The sequence below is a fragment of the Passer montanus genome, unplaced genomic scaffold, assembly GCF_014805655.1.
Source record: "Passer montanus isolate IOZ18808 unplaced genomic scaffold, ASM1480565v1 scaffold35, whole genome shotgun sequence".
NCBI classification, from domain to species: Eukaryota; Metazoa; Chordata; class Aves; order Passeriformes; family Passeridae; genus Passer; species Passer montanus.
Genome location: NW_024368263.1, coordinates 2131381 through 2150376, shown reverse-complemented (window position 1 = coordinate 2150376; position 18996 = coordinate 2131381). Strand labels below are relative to the sequence as shown.

Genomic DNA, 18996 nt, shown 5'->3' with positions numbered 1-18996 from the left:
CGACCTTAAAGGTCTTTTCCACCCCAAATGGCTCTCGGAGGAGCCGAGGGCAGCATCCACACCGGGAGCCTGCTCCAGCTCTGAGCACTGGCGCCCACAGACCCCAGGAGCTGATCCCTGCTCACCCCAACACACATTTTTGGGGGGATCCCTGTAATTTAAAACTCCAGCGTTGCTGAGCTGCCAGCCCCACTCCAGCCAGCACCGACAGAGGAAAACTGGGAGAGGGAGCCCGGCACATTTCATTGCCGGCAGCACACAGCAGACTGCGGGGCTTTAGCGCCGGCAATAATTCAGAGTTATCCCCGTGCACATCCATAACCCGGCAGGCATTACACGCAGAGCTGCTGCCTGCATGCACGGCTCGTGGCTTTTATTTTTTTCCCAGCGATTACTGCAGCAGAGGATTTTGTAGGACAGTGCCGCAGTGGAGCGCGGGAGCCCGGCAGGGGCTGGGTGATGGTTCGGCTTCGAGGGCAGGGTCCCTCCCGGCTCTGCCCGGCTGCACATCCCGGAGAAACCCCAGCAGGGCTGACCCGGAGGGCGAATCCAGAGAAAACGCAACGTTTAGACCCAAAATGCGTGTGCTGCCCGGCGGTGGGATTTGGGATGGCACAGAGAGAGGGTCCTGCCTCCCTGTGCTGAGAGGGAAACTGAGTCACGGCAGAGCACAGCGGGTAATGTTACAAGAGGAGGGCGTGCAGCCCACCCACAGCAGAAAGGGTTTGTCTGTACAGCCAGTCCATTCCCAGTTCATTCCCAGCACGAACTGGGGGGCAGCAGCCCTTCTCCCCTGGGCTGGCTCTGCTCTGTGCAGCCCTGCCGTGGCCATGCCTGGGGAGGGGGTGACCCTTCCTTGGTGCCTGCCGAGGGCTCTGCATTGCTGGGGACCCCCTCTGCCTGCAGGGGTGACCCCCAGGCTCCAGGGGGGTGTCAGGGCAGCACATCTGGAAGAGCACCTCAGCATGGAGAGGTGACAGCGAATCCTGCCCCGAAAAGAGCTCATTCTGAAGAACTCCCAGTCCTGCTGGCTTCTCCAAGTGTCACCAGCACTGCTCTGTCACAGCTTTGGGTGCCAAGGGCCCGTGAGCTGCATTCCCGTGGGTTTGCCATGAGCTGCATTCCCGTGGGTTACCCCAGGCAGGCACCACCCCAGCCCAGGGAAGCCGTGCTCACGGGTGGCTTTGGCAAGAGGAGCTTCTGAGAGCTCGCCAGGGCTGCGTGCACAGGCAGGTGGGTCTGGGCTCCCTGCATCTGCATCTGCTCCTCTCACACTCCACCTGCCTCAAGGCTGGTTTTGCTCCGAGAGGACAAAGCTGACAAAATCCTGCTGGGCAAGCAGGACCCTCCACACCCATTGCTGAGCCCCAGTGGTGGGATGCCCCTGAATATCCCAGGAGGATTCCAGCCACAGTCTGCCATTGCTGGGCTTCACCTCCATGGGGCCAGCAGGATTTTGCAGAGCCCACAGAGGCCCTCACTGCTGGGGTAACCAGCTGCAAATGCAGCTTCGAGTTTCCATTTCTCCTCCTCCTCATTCCCTCTGCCCTGGCCAGCTGGTCACCATCACCACATCCAAACTTCCAGTGGCTCTTCCCAGATCAACCTACTTTCACACCGTGCATTTGCAAAGTCCCTTCTTTATTTGTTTGGGGTTTAAATGCCAATTTTCCTTTTTTAATCAAAACACTTCAAGGCACAAATCGCACAAGTCCCACTCAGATCCTCAAACCTGGTGTGGGGAGAGAACAGCAGGGGAGAGTTCATCCTTGCAGGCTGAGGCTGGAGCTCAAATCCGGATTTTAACCATTAACAAAAAATCCCAATCCCCCTACCCCAAACAGGAGCTGCCCTGAACCCCACAGCCTGTACATGGGAGGAGCATGGGGATAAAGAGGAGGGGTCCCTGGGGATGAAGAGGAGGGGTCCCAGCATCTGGTGAGGGTCCCATTCCCAGGGGAAACTGTGCCCAGATGGGAGAGCAGCTCCCCTCAATGAATCCCCCCCTCAATAACCCCCTAAACAGCTCCTTCCATTGAACGCCCCCCAAAACCAGAACCCCCTCAATAACCCCTGACCAGCTCCTCCCAATGAACGCCCCCCAAACTGAACCCCCCTCAATCATCCCTGAACATCTCCCCTCAATGAACACCCCCCAAATTGAACCCCCCTCAATAACCCCTGAACACACGTGACATCACCAACGCCTCACGACAAAACCCCCCTCACAGCCAATCAGCGGCCGGCTCCCCCCTTCTCCCTCCCGCCTGGCCCCGCCTCCTCCACCCCCAGCCAATCGCCGCGCCGCCTGCAGCCAAAACACAGGCGGCGGCCAATGGCGAGGCGCCGGGGCAGCTGGAAGGTTCGAAGCCGGCGGTGGGCGGGGCGGCGGGGCGCTCCGGGCGGTGCGGGCCGGGGCCGCCCCGCCATGTCCGTCAACATGGACGAGCTGCGGCACCAGGTGATGATCAACCAGTTCGTGCTGGCGGCGGGCTGCGCCGCCGACCAGGCCAAGCAGCTGCTGCAGGCGGCGCACTGGCAGTTCGAGGTACGGGGACGGGCGTCGGGGTGACCCGCCGGGCGAACCGGGGAGCCCCGGGCCGCGATGCGCCCGGCCGGCCGCGGAGCCGCGCGGCGGAAGGCGGTGGGGGTGGCGGCAAGGCCTGCGCGGCCCCGGCCCACCGGCAGGCGGGGCCGGGTTTTGGGGGGTCGTGCCCGCCCCCCGGTACCCGCACCGGGGCGGGGGGCGATCCGGGCCCGGGCCCCGCCGGGGTTATTTATACCGGGGCCGTAACCCGAGCCGCGGCGGGCCGGCCCCTCCCCGCGCCGCGCTCCGGGGGTGCCGCGGAGGGAGGGGGGGTGCGGAGCCGGGCCGGGGGTGTCCCCCGGATTGGGGGTCCCCGGGGCGAGGAGGGGACACGATCAGCGCCGGGCCCGCTGAAGGGCAGCCCCGAGGCCTGGCGGGGTGGGGGCACCCCTGGGTTCCCCCCCCCACCGGGGGTGGGAGCGAGCGGGGGGCTGCGGGGTGAGTTTTGGGGGTCCCTGTTGTCCCTCCGCCTTTGTCTCAGGGGTGGGGGGCTGGAGCTGACAGCTTGTCCCCACAGACAGCCCTCAGCGCCTTCTTCCAGGAGACCAACATCCCCAGCAGCCACCACCCCCCCCAGATGGTAAGTGGGACCCCCCCTCACCCCTGCACACCCCCAAACCCCTCCCCAGCGCCCCCAGCCCCAAAAACACCTTCACACCCTTCCCAGCGCCACCAAGCCCCCCGAGGGGTGCAGCCCCCGGCCCCCGAGCTGTCAGCTCCCTGCCAGCCATATTGCTGGGCGCCCGCAGGAGCACGCAGCCGGGAATGTAAACACGAGCTAAAATGTCTGCCAGGAAATAGTTTGTCTCGGCGAGCATCGCGCTGCAACTTGGGCTCCCCCCCCCGGGCCGGGGGGCCACGTCTGGACCCCCCTTTTCCCCCCCTGGCCGCTTGACCTTGGCCGAGGGCACATCCCCCTGGCCGGAGGGAGGAAGTTGTTCCCCTCCGGGTGTTTTGTTTTGTGTTTCTCTGCGGGTTTTCTTTCTTGTTTCCCCTCTCCCCCCCCACGCCATGCTCTGGTGTTGAGGGAACTGGACGCTGCCGGCGTGGGGGAAGGAGCAGGTCGGGGTTCAGGCGAATTTTCCCCCCTTTTCTCGTGTTGTCGGGAATCGCCAGCCTGCCCGGCGTTGCCGGCAGCGAGCGCGCTGGGTTTCCCTCGGAGAAAGTCGCTTTGTCAGCCAGCTCCCAGTAAAACCCCTTTTATTGCAATTCCTGCCCAGCCCGCACGCTTCCGAGCTGCCCCGGGCGGGCTGCAGGGTCTGCCGGGGGAAAAGCTGGAGATTCCCGGGGGAGCAGGAGGGAGCAGACCCAGGGTCTCCTGGTGGAAAAGCCAGATTCCCAGGGGGAAAGGGGCTGGGGAGCAGCAGGGAGCAGACCCAGCCCCTGCTGTTCCCACCCCAAAGCCTCCTCAGGGCAATTCCTGCCGGCAGAGTTCCCCCATCCCCGCACAGGGACCCCTCCCCAACCAAAACAGGCACCCCATTCCTCCCCAGGACCGAGGCACCTGGTTCTCCCCCCTCCTCAGCAGTGTGTGCTCCACGTGGTGTCAAAACACCTTCCACCTTCTCTCCAGACACTCCTGTCTTGGGGAATTTATTTGGTGTTTCCCTCCCCCTCCCCGGCACCCTGATTTGTGCAGTTTGAGATGAGGAGTTTGGGGCTAGCAGTTTCTATTTCTTTTTCAGGCGTCAGGGAACAAAGCTGTGAGTGCAGGCTGTGGTTTGATGGGCGGGGGCTCGTCCCTGTCACCTCCACCCCTTGGGGAGCCCCCCAAGCCCCCACAGACTCCAGGCTGTGGGGCCAGGGCTTGCCAGAGCTGTTTGGGGGGTCAGTGACTGACCCTCTGACAGCTCTCCCCAAGATGTGTTGGAGGAGGAAGGCAATAATCACATGGAAATTCTTATTTTTTAATTAATATTTCAAATTAATCTGGCAAACATCAGCCCAGAAGCTCAGAGCTGTGTCCAGCATCATTCCAGGGCTCACTGTGGTGGTGGTGGTTTTTTTCAAAACAGAGCAAATTTAAGGTTTTTGGGGTTTGTTGATTGGTTGGGGCTTTTTTTTCCCAACAAGTATTTTTTCAAATACTGCCAAATGTATAGGTTAATTTAAAAAGCAGAGGCTGAGCTCTGAAATGAGTTCTGTGGAGGAATATTCCTGGTTAACTATGAAGCTGTTCAGTGCCAGCCAGGCCGTGGTTGTATTTTTGGGGTGCCCCAGCTCCCCAGGCTGGTGAGAGCCAGCTGCTGCTTCCCTCAGGCTGGGGAGCACCCTGACTTCAGGGGTCTGGGCCCCCCAGCAAGGGTTTGCTCCTTTGATCCCAGCATCACTGGGATGGGGATGAGGAGGAACCTCTGGGAGGGATTTTGGGCTGTGCTGGCAGCAGAGGGGCTGCTGAGCACCAGCCAGGGGCAAATCCTGGGATAAGGCCCAGGAAGGGGGAGATGAAGCAGCTATTCCCCACCAGAAACATCTCATTCCCCCATTGCTAAAGGTGAGCACCAGCCAGGGGCAAATCCTGGGATAAGGCCCAGGAAGGGGGAGATGAAGCACCAGAAACGTCTCACTCCCCCATTGCTAAAGGCAGCAGACACTGTCCCAGCCCCCTGAAGTCCCCACAAACATCTGTCAGGAGCTGTGGCTCCAGGAGGGCAGCAGGGATTTGGGATGGATTTAGGCAGAGGGGTGAAGTCTCCCTGTGCACGCACCCCTCCCTATCCAGGCATCCCCTGCCTGTGTGTGCATCCTCATGGGATTTGCATACACACCCCTGTGCCCCTTGTAGCCCCTCCCCAGTTCTCAGTTCAGCCAGTTCTTGGCTGATTTGGGATCCCTGTGCCAGCCTCGGAGCAGGGCTGGGTCCTCCCCAGTGGATTTTTCCTCTGCTGGAAAAAGGGACGGATCCATCACTGTCCCAGTGCTAAATTTAGCTGGGTACCAAGAAGGCAGGGCCTGTACCAGGAACTGGGGGGGCCCTGCTTGCCTCGTGCTCTCTCTGCCGTTGTGGGGTGAAGGGGAGCGGGGTGAGGGACCTGGTGAAAGGACCCCAGCACCCTCCATGCTGGACCCCTTTGTGTCAGCCCTGTTCGTGCTGCTCCCCAAACCCGCCTCATCCATGGGATGGTCCAAAATGTCCTTCCCAGACTGGCTGGATCCTCTCCCTGGGCACCCCACACCTTTGGGGGAGCCACACATACCCCTGGGGGTCCGTCCTGTATCCCACACCTGGCACCTTTGGGAGGGTACCAGCTGTGGGATACAGGACGGATCCCTTGGCTGTCGTGGGTGGGTTGGGACCCCCAAAAAAACCCCTCTGTGCCTGAGCTGACAGTTCTGCTGTGCCCTGCAGATGTGCACCCCCAGCAACACGCCGGCCACGCCGCCCAACTTCCCGGACGCGCTGGCCATGTTCTCCAAGCTGCGCACCTCGGAGAGCCTGCAGAGCAGCAACAGCCCCATCACCTCCATGGCCTGCTCCCCCCCGGGCAGCTTCAGCCCCTTCTGGGCCTCCTCGCCCCCCAGCCACCAGCCAGCCTGGCTGCCCCCCTCCTCGCCCACCGCCCACGGCCTGCACCACCACCTGCACCACGCGCAGCCCTCCTGGCCGCCCACCCCCCCGGCCCCTGCCCCCCCACAGAAAGCCGTGGCCACCATGGATGGGCAGAGATAAGGCTGGGGGGGTCAGGGGGGGCCGGGCCGGGGCGTTGGGAGCAGGGGCTCTCGCCGAGAAACGCACTGGAAGAATTTTCTAGGTTTTATTATTATTTTTAGTGTGGGGTGGCGGCGGGGGAGCATGTGCTGCCAGGGAGGGCACTGACCTGTGAGAGCCTCTGGCTGCTCTCTACTCCCCTCCCCTTTTTTAAAAAAAAATATATAACTATAATATATAAATATATCTAATGTATATAAATCCAGAGAGAAGGAGCAGCGGCGTGGAGGCAGCTGCTGGGTGTCTGGGGCTTTTCCCTGTGGCTCTGTCCCCACCCAGCATCTCTACATCGGGGCAGGAGAGGGAAGGGGAGGACAGGAATAACAAAAATAACCGGATGGAGGTGGCTGTTGGCACCCCAGATCACAGCCACAGGGACATGGAGCCACTGGACACCCTCCCCAGCTCTGGCTCCCTGGGCACTTGTTGCAGTGCCCAGAGCAAAAGCAGCTCTCTGGCTCCTGAAATTCAGCCCGGCTTCTTGCACAGACCCCCCCTGGACTTGCCCCCAACCCTGTCCTCCCTCCCTCAGCACCCCCAGGGCCTGGGGGTTTATCAAAGTGATGTCCCCCTGTCCCTGTGACTGCCCTAAGTGGTGCTTCCCCAGGCAGGGGGGAGCTGGGGGTTTTTTAGTTTTCAAAAAAAAAAACAAAAAAAAAAAAAAAAATCACTTTTTTAACACCAGCTGTCCCTGCCTTTTCTCTCTGCTGGGAGGGTGTCCCTGGCAGGGCACTGAAAATATGGGTGACTCCTCTGTGAGGCAGTGCCATCAGCTCTGCCTGCACAAGCCACCTCTGCTGTCCCCAAAGAGGGGGAACAGAGAGAAGGGAAGACCCAGGGCCATGGGGGTGCTGTGCCAGCACAGCCAGGAGCCCCCGTGTGCCAGGGGGTGCAGCTGACAGCCCTGCCTGCCCCCTCACAAAATGTCACAGCTTGCAAAAGCCCCCCAGCCCCATCACCCACCCTGGGATGAGCCCCCCAGCCTCAGCACTGTGGGGACACTGGGGCAGGGGATGGTGTCCTCTGAGTGTCCCCTCTGCAGAAAGGTCACCAGCCAGAGGACATGGGAGCTCAGCAGGGCTGTGGCCACGACATTCACACACCAAACAGCCAGGATAAACCCCAAAATGGGAGCACAGCAGCTCTGGGAATGTCAGGAATGACAGGGGGACTCAAGGCACAGTGCAAAGCTTCCTGCAGGGATGGGGAGCTCCCCAGGATGGCACAAACTCCAGGGAGAAAAGGCAGAAAAAATCTATCTGGGGTTGCTTTACCTGCTCCAAACATCACCCAGGGCTGGGGGTGGTTGTAGGGTGCACCTGGATCCTGGGGGCAGCAGAAGGGGCAGGAGGAGGAGGAGCACCAAAGAGGAGACCCCAGCTGGGCCACGTCCTGCAGAGGCGATCTGTCCCAAAGGTGATTGGTTTTACACCCCTCAGCCCCAGCCAGGAGTGCAGGATGGCTCTTTGTTGGCTCTGCCCTGGTTTGTTGGCTCTGCCCTGGTGCCCAGGGCTTTGCTCAGGGTGTTCCCAGTTATCCTACAGGAGGTGGCACTGGGGAGATCCCAGATCCAGCTCTGTCCACCTCAGTACCCCCAAAGAAGGTTTTGAGCACCTGGTTTTCCCCTGAAAACCCAAAGCCAGCAGGGAGAAGATTCCAGGGGGAGCTCCCGGTGCCTGTGGAGTGCAGTGCAGCTGACAGGGACGGAGGCTGTCCCTGCGGGGGGACAGCCTGGGGACACCCACCAGGCGAGCAGGGGATGTCCCCCATAAGCTCTGGGGCCCCCCGAGGTTCCAGTGGGGTTCCCCTCCGGCTTTCTCACCCTCCCACTCACCCGAGAGCTGTGTCCCCCCCCAGGAAGTGTCACTGTGTGTAGAGGGGACATCCCCAGTCCCCTGCGGGCACAGCCACGTGTCCCCAGCTGTGACACCCCTCGGTGCCCGGGGGTCGGGGTTGTCCTGCCCGCTTCCTCAGCACGCACTGGGGCTTCCTCCCATCCACGGGGAGGGTGGCACAGGGAAGGTGGCACCGGGAGGATGGCACGGGGAGGATGGCACTGGGAGGATGGCACGGGGAGGATGGCACGGGGACGGTGGCACTGGGAGGATGGCACAGGGACGGTGGCACTGGGACACCCCTCGGTGCCCGGGGGTCGGGGTTGTCCTGCCCGCTTCCTCAGCACGCACTGGGGTTTCCTCCCATCCACGGGGAGGATGGCACTGGGAGGGGAGGGTGGCACAGGGAAGGTGACACTGGGATGGTGGCACAGAGGGCCAGGAGAAGCAGCCCCAAGCCCTGGGGTGGCACCAGGGGAAGGAGGGTTCGTGTCCCTCTGCTGTTGGGAGGTGGGAGCAGAGGGGTCCGTGCTTCCATGGCAGCGCTGCGGGAGGGACGGGGGGTGCCAGGGGGGTTCTGCACTCAGGGTGAGGAAGGCAGCCCGGCCGTGCTCATCCCGGGATAAGCGGCAGCAAACCAGCTGGGATTTGGCACCAAACTGTGCTCTGCTGCTGAGGTCCCCATTTCCCCCTTCCCCAGCAGCAAATGAGCTCCTCCTCCTCTTGCTGTTTCGTGTCCCTCTGCTGTTGGGAGGTGGGAGCAGAGGGGTCCGTGCTTCCATGGCAGCGGTCTCCTGCTTCCCCCTTTTGGGGGTCCCCCGGCAGGGCCAGGGGTTGCACGACCCCCGGGGGCTGACCCAGAGCCTGGGAGGTGTCAGGGGTGCTTTCAGGGCAGGGGATGCTGCTCGGTGTGCACGAGGGGCAGATCCCGCTCTGGTGGGCTCCCTTTATTGCTGCAGGCCGGCGCTGCTTGCTCAGTCCGTCGGGGAAGTCCGGCCCCGGTACAAGACTCCATCCTTGCCCATCAGGTCGTACGTGCCGGGCTGGGAAGGAGGGGACGGGCTGGCTCTGCCGCTCTGGGCTGCACCCAGCACCCCCAGGGCAGCCTCCCCGCCCGGCTCCTCCGGGGACACTGAGGCACAGATGTGCCAGCATCACTGTCCCGGCCTCGTCCCCACCGTCCCCGTCCCCATCCCTACCATGTTGGGGTCTGGGAGGAGCGGCTCCATGGGCTGCACGGGGCTGACGCTGGTGTGTTTGCCGCCCGAGTACATCGGTGATCTGCGGTAATAGCCCTCGGCTGGCTGCTCCCTGTGGGACCGGGCACGGGGGGGCTCAGTGCCCTGGCACCCTGGCACCCTGTGCTCCGTGCCCTGGCACCCTGTGCTCCAACCTGCTCTGCCAGGAGGGGTGCAGGGGGTGCTCCCCCTCCTCCAGCTGCTGCAGGAGACCCCTGCCCACCCAGCCCTGCAGGATCTGCCCTTTCCCCACAGCCCCAAGAGCTGCCCATGGCCCTGACAGGTCCCGGTGCCCTTTGCAGGGGACGCCAGGAAGCAGGAGCAGGCCTGTCCCAGCTCCAGGGCTTGATTTTGGGAACTCCTTTCACACGAGGCACCAAGTCCCCAGCAAGGCTGAGCTGAGGCTGACACCAGACACAACTCATCAAACCCCTCTGACCTGGGGCGAGCCCAGCTGACCCTCTGCCTCTGCCTGGGCACCTCCAGCCTCTTCCACCCCAGCCAGGAGAGCTCTGCTTGCTGGGACAGGGCTCCCCAGGGCCAGGGTGGCTCCCCAGGGCCCAGGGTGGGTGCCCAGCTCCCTACCTGGGCTCCTGCCTGCGGAGCTGGGGCAGGCGCATGGAGAGGCCGGGGGATGCCGGTGGCGTGGATGAGATGAAGTCAGGGCGTCTGGGAGGGTGACAGGGGCCACGGGGTGGGTGACAGGGCCAGAGGAGCCAGCCCTGAGGCTGCAGGGCACTGCCAGCACCCCTCTGGCCCTGTCCCACCCCCGTGCCCCGGTGCCACTCACTGGCCAGGCAGCTTCACAAGCGGTTCACAAGGTGAGTACTCGGAGGAGGGCACCCTCAGGAGCATCCTGAAGCAGGGAGAAAAGACTGGGCAGGCTCCTGGGGCACACAGCCCTGACTGGGCAGAGCCAAGAGCTGGGCCAGGCACTGCAGGGACCTGGGGAATTTTCAGGGGAATCTTGGGGTGCTGAGCCTGGATTCTCCACCACCACCACAGCACAGTCCAACCCGCTGGCTGGTTACAAAATAAAGGGGGTGTGATTTGGGAAATGGGCTATTCATGGAGTCCCACCTGGGACAAAGCTCCAGCTCGTATTGGACAATGGTGAATCCACAGGGGGAAGCTCCCAAAAGCCACTGCTATGGGAATGTCTCCCAGGGGCAACCCAGTCCCATGGGACCTGGGGCAGCTGGCAAGGTCAGAGGACACAGCTGCCATCCCAACCAGCCTCACACCTCTCTTGGTCACCCCCCTGTGCCCTGCCAGGAGGGCAGGTCACCACCTGACTCTGGCACTGCGTGTCCCAGCCCTGCCAGGGGACGAGCCAGTGTCCCCCACACTTGTCACAAAAGCTTTTGCACCTACAGTCCAGCTTCAGCTGGGTATGCCTCCATCCTGACGCCGCCTCCATGTGCCTCCTTGGATGGTGGGAGCCTGCTGCCACTGGGAGGAAATCACCATCAGCATCCCCATGGCCCCAGCAGTGGATAATGGATCCAACGCCAGGGCACCACACGGGCCCAGCCAGAGGGAACAGGGCCAGTGGTGTCCCCAAAGCCACTGCTGTCCCCGTGACACTCACCTGCTAGGCCCAGCCACGCTCTCGGCTGGGATCCAGAGGTTCTGGGATCCTGGGTGGCCTCGTACTGACTGCACCCGCTGCCCTGGGACATGGCTGCCAGGGGCTCTTGGGTGCATTTCTGAGGTGGTCAAACTGCCATCCAAACCCTTTTTCTGAACATGGGGAGCAGCCTGAGCAAGCAGAGCAGGGTTTCAGCCCCAGCTCTCACCTCTAGAGCTCCACCCCTTTCCCTCAAGGAAGCCCCCTGTGCCACTGTGAGCTTGGTCTTAAACCAGACCTTGGTCTAAGGGCAGCAAGAGGGGGTGCAGACCCCAAAGGAGGGGGTGGCTCAGGGGCTGGGAAGAGTTCCTACCTTGGAGATGCCCATCTTGGTCTCTTCTTCCTTGATCTCTCCCATGCTGGTCACCTCAGGGGGAATACCCAGGGGGCTGGGAGGAGCCTCTACCTCAGAGATGTGTATCTCGGTCTCTTCCTTCTTGATCTGTCCCATGTCATCCTGTCCCATGTCCTTCTGTCCCATGTCATCCTGCCCCACGTCGTCCTGTTCCACGTCCTTCTGTCCCATTTCATTCCATTCTCTGTCACTCCATCTCACATTCCTCCCCATGCCCTTCTGTCCCATGTCACTCTGTCCTGCATCGCTCCACTGCCCATTTCGTCTCATGTCCTTCTGACCCATGTCATCCTGTCCTAGCTCATCCTGTCCCACGCCATTCCGTCCTCTGGTGCTCCATCTCCCGCTCCTTCCCGTGTCCTTCTGCTCCGTGTCATTCTGTCCCATGTCACCCCCTTGCCCATTTCGTCTCGTGTCCTTCTGTCCCATGCCCCTGCGTCCCACGCCGCCCCGTCCCCCGTTCTGTCCCGTGTCATTTTCCCCGATGGACACGATGTCACTGCCCGCATTCTCTTCCTTCCCCTTGCCCTGTGTCTTGCCGTTGGGGGACAGGGGGCTGGCAGGCTGGCTGTCCCCGTGCCTTGGTGTCTTGGGCTTTTCCACGAGGGTGACTGGAAGAAGAAACCAGAGGGAGCTGCCCGGGGCCAGGGGGAGCGTGGCTGGGGGACAAGGCAGCGGTGCAGCCCCCTGCCCGGCCCGCTGTGCCCTCTCTCCCTCCCCAGCTGTGCCCAGAGGTACTTTCGTTGCCGATGACAATCAGCCCTTGGTCATCCTCTGAGTCCAGGAGGTGGTGGCCAGACTTCTTGTCTCGGGAGCTGGGCCCAGCCAGCATGTTCTTCATGGCAGACTGGGAAGGAGAGGATGGGCTGGCTGCCACACTGGGCTGCACTCAGGATCCCCCAGCCAGCCTTCCAACCCAGCTCTTCCTGGGGAAACTGAGGCACAGATCCCCCCCCCGCCCGGCTGCTCAGCATCAGCCTCCCAGACTTGGTTCCCTTTCAGTGTTTCCTTTTGAGGCTGAACAGCCCCAGCACCCTCAGCCTTTCCCCAGGACAGAGATGCCCCAGTGCCCAGACCATCTTTGAGGCCCTCCACAGGACCCGCTCCAGCAGCTCCGTGTCCCATCCCGAGGAGCCCAGAGCTGGACCCTGCTCCAGGGCAGGCCTGGCCAGGGCTGAGCAGAGGGGCAGCCTCAGCCCCAGACCTGCTGGAGATGCTCTCCTGAGGCACCCCGGGCCCAGTGCCCTTCCCGTGCCCCGGGCACAGCGCTGCTCGTGCACAGCCCCAGCTCCTTCCCCACGGAGCTGCTTTTCCAGCCGGGCAGTCCCGGCCTGGGCTGGTGCCTGGGCTGTTCCTCGCAGCTGAAGGACCCTGCACCTGCCTGTGCTGAGCTTCAAAATGTTCCTCCCCAGCCAGTTTAGCCCTTTGGGCACCTCCATGATCATGGTTTTCACAGCCAACCCAGGGGATCAGCAAACACCCAACTGATGCCATCTAATACAGCAGCAAGGCATTCTTGCCTCCAGAAATGGGACTCAGTATCCCAGACCTGCCCCGTGACATCCCTCTGCTGTCCCCCAGCCCTAGCCACCACTCCAGAGAGACCTGGAGGGCAGGGAGCCCTGGTCCTGCCTGGTGCTGAGCAAGGAGGGGCTGTGGTGCGATGTCAGCGCAGCCAGGCCGCACCCAGGGAGGTACCAGCTCCTGCTGCTTGTCCCACCACCCTGAACATTCCCTTTTCTGAGCAGAAACCAAGCTGGGATCACGCCAGGCCAGCTGAGGAGCTGCCCTGGCTCAGCCTATCCAGGTCCTTCTCCTTTGGGATGCACAGGGAAGGGGAGTCCCGAGCAAGCTCGGCAGAGGCGCTGGGGTGCAGGGGGCTGCGATCCCCCTCCACTGCCAGGCCTTGACCTCCTCTTCCTCCTCCTCCTCCTGCTTTCCTGCCCACGCAGTCCTCCAGCACGTCCCAGCACACCGTGTTTCTCACCTCCTCTGGGGATGGGGAGAGCATCAGCCTCTTTTCCAGATTTAATTTTGGGAAGGAAGGCATCAGAGCCATCTGTGTAACTGGGGGCAGGACAGGATCCAGAGGAGTGTTGATCCCCTTCCCCACCCCAGAACATCTGGGGACCCTGTCCTGATGTGAGGGGACCCTGCCCTGGAGCAGGCCCTGCTCAAGGACATACCATGAGAGATTCCATCAGCTGGTTACGGAGCTCATCCATCATGTTCTGGAAATCTTCCTGGAGGAGGGTGAGGACAGGGACAGGAGTCAGAACACAGGAGCAGGATTTAAAAGGGACATTTGCAAATTAACTTGGACATCAGACAGAGGGGTCCTGGACAGGGCTATGCCAAGTGGCTGTGGCTGTATTTCACAGGTGGACCTTTGTCTCCTCACCTTCCCTGGACCCAGATTACTTTTTTTTTGATGGCTGTTTAGCTCACAAATGCCTCAGCAGCCCTGTCTGAGGGAGGCAGTGATCTCAACCACTTGACCTGTGGGCAGTGGTGCCCTTCTGCCCTTCCCGGGGCAGTGCTGGCAGAAGGAAAGTGGGGGGCTCCAGGTGGGTTGGGATGAGCACCCACCTTCTGCTCTCTTCCCTCCTGGTGCCCTTCACACTGGGAGCCTGCAAGGGCTGCAGGGCAGGGGCAGCAGGGCAGCACAGTGAGGGGCAGCTCAAGGGGGTCCATGCTAAAATTCTCACCATGTTAAAGTTCTGTAGCATATACTGCATGTCCTCTGCCATGTGGGACTGCTCCAGCTTCACCTCGTTGACCTCCTCACGCAGCTCCTGGCAAAGAGCCCTCACCTGGGAGAGGGGGATGGAGAGCTGAGCCCCAGGGCAGGGTCCCAGGTCCTTTGCAGCCACCAGGGTCTGCACAGGGCCAGGGGCAGCTCAGGGCCTGGGCAGTGCTTGGCCTTCAGCACATCCTCAGCAGCAGCTCCCCAGCAGCACGGGGGGTTCAGATTCCAGAGGAAGGGGTGGCTTGGGGGGAGCACCTGGGGCTGGGAAGAGCCTCTACCTCGGCGAGCTCTTTTTCATTGGCTTCCACTCTCTCCTTTAACTCCTTAAGGAAAGCGAAAGGGCTTTCCTCGGCCCCCTCCAGTGGCTCCCCGTTCTCCTGGACGAGCAGATCCCGCAGACCCAGGTGCAAAAGCATCCCATTCAGGAGGTTGTGCAGCTGCTCAAAGTCGATGATTCCAGCTCTCGATGACCCAAGGGCAGCATCCAGCATCTGGCCAAGAGTGAGCATTGCCATTGCTGCTGGTGTGTCCAAAAGCTGCCAGGAACAGGAGGCTCCTGTGCTATTGCCCCGGAGAGGAGCAGGCAGGGTGGTGGGAGGTGTTAAAAGGAGGAGAAGGAAGAGGAAGAGGTGCACAGCCAACAGGGTCCTTCCTCTTCAGTCTCCTCCTTGCTCCGGAGCCTGTGCCTCTTGTGTCCCTCTTTACAGTGTCCCCCTGCCCAGGCAGAGAGTGCCCATTGTTACACAGCAATGGCTCAGCCCTGTGTGGAATGTCCCCATTGTCCCCATTGTCCCCTGCTGCTGCTGATGTCCTGGTTCCAGCAGGACCTGCAAGGGACCATGTGCCACAACACCTCCAGCCTTTACCAATTTCAGCCCCAAAATGACTCCAAGGACAGCTCACACGGGGCAGGTGGTGCCCCAGGAGCTGCTCACAGGGTGAGTTGAGCCTGCCCAGGAGAGCTGTGCCCTGTGGAGGGCTGATCCATGTTCTCACCCAGCCCGGAGCATTCCAGAACACTCCAGGAGGAGACCAGCCCCAGAGAGGAAGCACCTCCAGTCATTCCTTTTTGGGGTCTCAAAAGGATGAGTTTCCCTTCTCCCTTAGATCTGGGAAGGGTGGAAAGCTGCTGCTGACTCCACCAATACACAGATTTTCAGTGCCTCACTTCAAAGCCAAGAGCCATAGAAGCAGGGAAAAGCAGATAAACACAAGCAATTTAAACTTCTGAGGAGAGGGAGAAAGGAAGGAGCAAAGGAAGGAAAACAGAGTTTAAATTGTGGCTGCCATGGGCTGTTAAGAAATCGCTGTTTCCACATGTAGTTCAGGGAAATTTAACTCACGAGCTGTCTGTTGGGGTAGTTGTGTAATCCACGGGCTTTTCATCAGGGAAGTTTAATTTGTGGGCTGCTCAAAAAAGTTGCCACGTGTTGTTCAGAGAATTTTAATCCACACGCTGTTGAAACAAACTTAATCTGTGGGCTGTTCCTTGGGGAAGTTTAATCCACGTGTTGTCCAGGGAAATTGAATCCACAGGCTGCTCAGGAGGGTTTAAATTGTTGCCGCCAGTCTGTACAACCTATCACAAGGTTTAAATCCTTGCTGCTGAAAACATCCAACTTTCTAATTGACTGTTTGGTGCTGTTTTGCCTTAATGCAGCTCCAGGACATCCTGAAGGTCCAGGACCACCCTCTCATGGTCCATGCTGCCAGAGCCAGGTCCTGACCTGCCCTCCTGCAGGGCACAGGGGGGGCCTGGTGCTGACCAAGCAAGGACACAGGTGTGAGGCTGGTTGGGATGGCAGCTGTGGGAGCCTGAGCCCTCCACCTCCCATCCCTGGGTGTCCTGGGCAGCCACGAGCAGCTGCTCCTTCAGAGGGGCTCCATCCTGGAGCTGCCCACTCCTTGTGCCTCCCTGAATGTCAGAAACCTGTTGCCACTGGGAGGACATCACCAGCACCCCCACAGTTCCATCACTGGCTAAATGGGTCTGATGCCAGGGCATCACCTGGCTCCTGGCTATGACAGCCAGAGGGAACAGGGCCAGAGCTGTCCCCAAAGCCATCGCTGTCCCCATGGCACTCAGCTGAGTCCCACCACACTGTTGGGCAGAGGGTCTGTGCTGCTGGGTGGCCTCGTGCTGGCTGCACCCACGGCATGGAGGTGCTGGGGGATCCTGGATGAACACCCCAGGGCGCAGGACATGGCCTTGCCTTTGTTGAATTCCAAAAGGTTCTTCCCCAGCCAAGGGCTTCAGGCACCCAGGAGGGGCTGTGTGGGATGGAGGGGCTGGGCTGGGATCCAGTGCAGCCTGGCCCAGGCTCCTGCTGTTTCTCCCATCACCCTGAGCACAGCCCTTCTCTGAGCAGGAAACAGAGAGCACACTGGAGCTGCCCTGGCTCTGCCTGTGCCAGGCTGTGCCTCCTGGTGGGTGTGCAGGGAGCAGGAGCAGACCTTGGGGGTTAGGGCCAACAAAATGGGAACAAATGGCAAGCTGTCACTGCTGATGTGTGTGTTGTACAGGAACAACAGGGATTTATTTGTGAAAGTAACACCAATCTAATGCCCAAGACATTTGTCTTGGCACTGAACAAAATGCTTGTCATTTTGAAATACTGGTCCTGCTGAATGCTTGTAACTGTACTTACATACATTGGGAAGAGTAAGAACTATTTGTGATTCCACAGAGACCACACCACTATAGAAATAAGCCAAACATTTGGGTTTGTAGTTTTCTCCAGATTTGGAGGATGTGACTTCATCTATTCAGTTCTGTCACAACCCATGAATTGCAACAATCTACCTACACATCCCAGCAAGATTTCCTGCTCACCCCCACTGGAATGAACCTTGCACTGGTGGAAAAATTACTGCAGCACAAAGAGCTGTGTTCACTGCTGGAAGGTGGCTGAAGCAATGGACACAGAGCTCTAACCACAATTCATCAAGTACAGAATACATATATCATGGGATGAGAAATGGAGAACATCACTGGTGGGGTGCTGTTTGCAACAGGAATTCCAGATTTAACATTGCATCCTGTTGTAATTTTGCTGATTTCTGTCATTTTATGCTTAATGTACTGTAGTGTTCTGTATGCAGGAGTGTTAATATTAGCTAGACAGGTAGCACTGTCCCACAGATGTCCTTGCATACATAATATTGTTCCCTCACATTCAACAGTCTTAAAAATCACAGTATTTTGTCAACCTGATCAAAAATTTCTCACAATTTTTAAGTTGGACATAATAAATCTGTGTTTATAAGCACAGAGGCAAGAGGTGACCACATGGCCACTCTGTGGAGCAAGACAAGTTGTTTTTAGTCACAGGGTGGACTCTGGTGGTGCCTTCCCCCAGCTCTTGAGCTGCACTATGATCTCAGAAATGCTTGTTAGGCCTTGGCCTTGAGAACAGCACTTGGGCTGAGCAACTCTCAATCTTATCAGAAACACTGTCTGCTCCCAGGAACTTGTGCTGTCTAACAAACTCCTGATTCTTACAAACAGCCTTGGAAAACTGTTTTTCTTGCCTGAATAACAACCCGAGCAGAACAACATTTTTGTTATTGAACTTTCAAAGAAAGCTGCTGACCTGAATTGTGGCCAGGATGGAAAGGAATTACAACCATTCCTTGAGGCTCCACTCTTTGCCTGTTGAGAAGATGCAAAGACATCTGATGTATTTCCAGGAGCTTGAGGGGAATTCTTCAGAGGTTCCTTGTACAGGCTGCTTCAGGTCTGTGTGTGAGTGGGAATGCACAACAGCAAATCTACTGTGGACATTGCTCTCCTAGCTCCTGAAGTACTTTAGATTTTAAGTAAATGCCATATGAAATTGTTAAATTGTTTAACTTCAGCATAAGCAACAGTTTAACAGCTTATGCTGTTAAACCTTTGGGCCTAAACTGTTGGTCAAGTCTGGGGCTCAGTTTTGCAATGGGGTCTACTCTGAACCTTGTTTCCTTTTTATCCTTGCCCTTTCCTACCCTTCCCCTTCCCCCCTCCCTAGCCTCAATGTTGATAATTTTTTGATTGATTTTGGGTTTAGATTGCCTGGTTTTAGATTTTAGTTTGCTTTTACCACACAGTAAGTAGTAGAGTGAACCTTGCCAACAACTCTGTGGAACTTTCACTTCTATACTAAACCTGCTTTTGCTGATACCTTTGCTGGTGATTTTTCATAAAACACTCACTCATGACAAGGGCCCAGGGCACACAGGCACAACCCTCTGCTCAGTGGTGCTGTGATTCTACGGTTCCTACCCAAATACAGCCCAGCAAAAGCAAGCCTGAATGGGGCAACAACTCTCAACGAGCCCCAGCGTTGCTCTTGGCAGGTCTGACAAGCACTTTGAAGGGGAGAGAACAACAATACTGCTCCCACTTTTAACACTGCCTTCCAGGATGAACATTGTCCAGCACTGGCTCAGAATAAAGGGGGCACAGACATCTGCAAGGACTCCACAGCTCCAGATCCTCTGTTCAATACTTGCAGTACAGCATTATGTTACCCCTCCAGGCCAAGGAGCCAGGCTGTGGTCACAGCACAGCTGAGTTTTGAGTTCTGTTTGTGGTACTTTGAAAATGCAGGAAAACCCACCAACAGGTTTGATAACTCACTGAGTTCTGCACACCCCTCATGGAATTTGGCATGGAGGTTTAATCCATGCTGGGTACTGAAGGTGGTCCAAGCACTCCATGCCAAGGTCCATTTGCTTGCCTGGCATTCAAGGCTTGTCCTGCTCAGTCACTGCTGGCCCCTTGGCACATTTTATATGTTAGAGTGGAATAGAAGAGGGTAATATAAGGATAACCAAAACGTAACAATTAAATAGTTCCTGTGCTGTTGAAGCAACTGCTTCCAGCAGCTTTTATTTGTTCCTCACATCAGC

At 59.1% G+C, this 18996-nt stretch overlaps 2 protein-coding genes across 3 annotated transcripts; one reads left to right on the top strand and one right to left on the bottom strand.

Annotated features, from left to right (window-relative positions):
• The first annotated feature begins 2383 nt into the window (after nt 1-2383).
• Nucleotides 2384-6824, top strand: UBALD2 (UBA like domain containing 2). Of its 2 annotated transcripts, XM_039716190.1 has the most exons (3): nt 2384-2548; nt 3105-3167; nt 5937-6824. In XM_039716190.1, exons 1-3 carry the CDS (start codon nt 2429-2431, stop codon nt 6255-6257), a joined length of 504 nt encoding a protein of 167 aa, XP_039572124.1. In that variant the 5' UTR covers nt 2384-2428; the 3' UTR covers nt 6258-6824. The 2 variants fall into 2 exon arrangements, with proteins under 2 accessions (XP_039572124.1, XP_039572125.1); XM_039716191.1 differs by lacking the exon at nt 3105-3167.
• A 2067-nt stretch (nt 6825-8891) lies between these two features.
• LOC120505528 lies at nt 8892-15277 on the bottom strand. The gene is made up of 10 exons (XM_039716178.1): nt 14382-15277; nt 14063-14167; nt 13541-13597; nt 12093-12201; nt 11313-11965; nt 10961-11130; nt 10744-10821; nt 10160-10225; nt 9955-10038; nt 8892-9442 (listed from the first exon to the last, which is right to left on the bottom strand). Exons 1-10 carry the CDS (start codon nt 14616-14618, stop codon nt 9286-9288), a joined length of 1716 nt encoding a protein of 571 aa, XP_039572112.1. The 5' UTR covers nt 14619-15277; the 3' UTR covers nt 8892-9285.
• Nucleotides 15278-18996: the final 3719 nt, after the last annotated feature.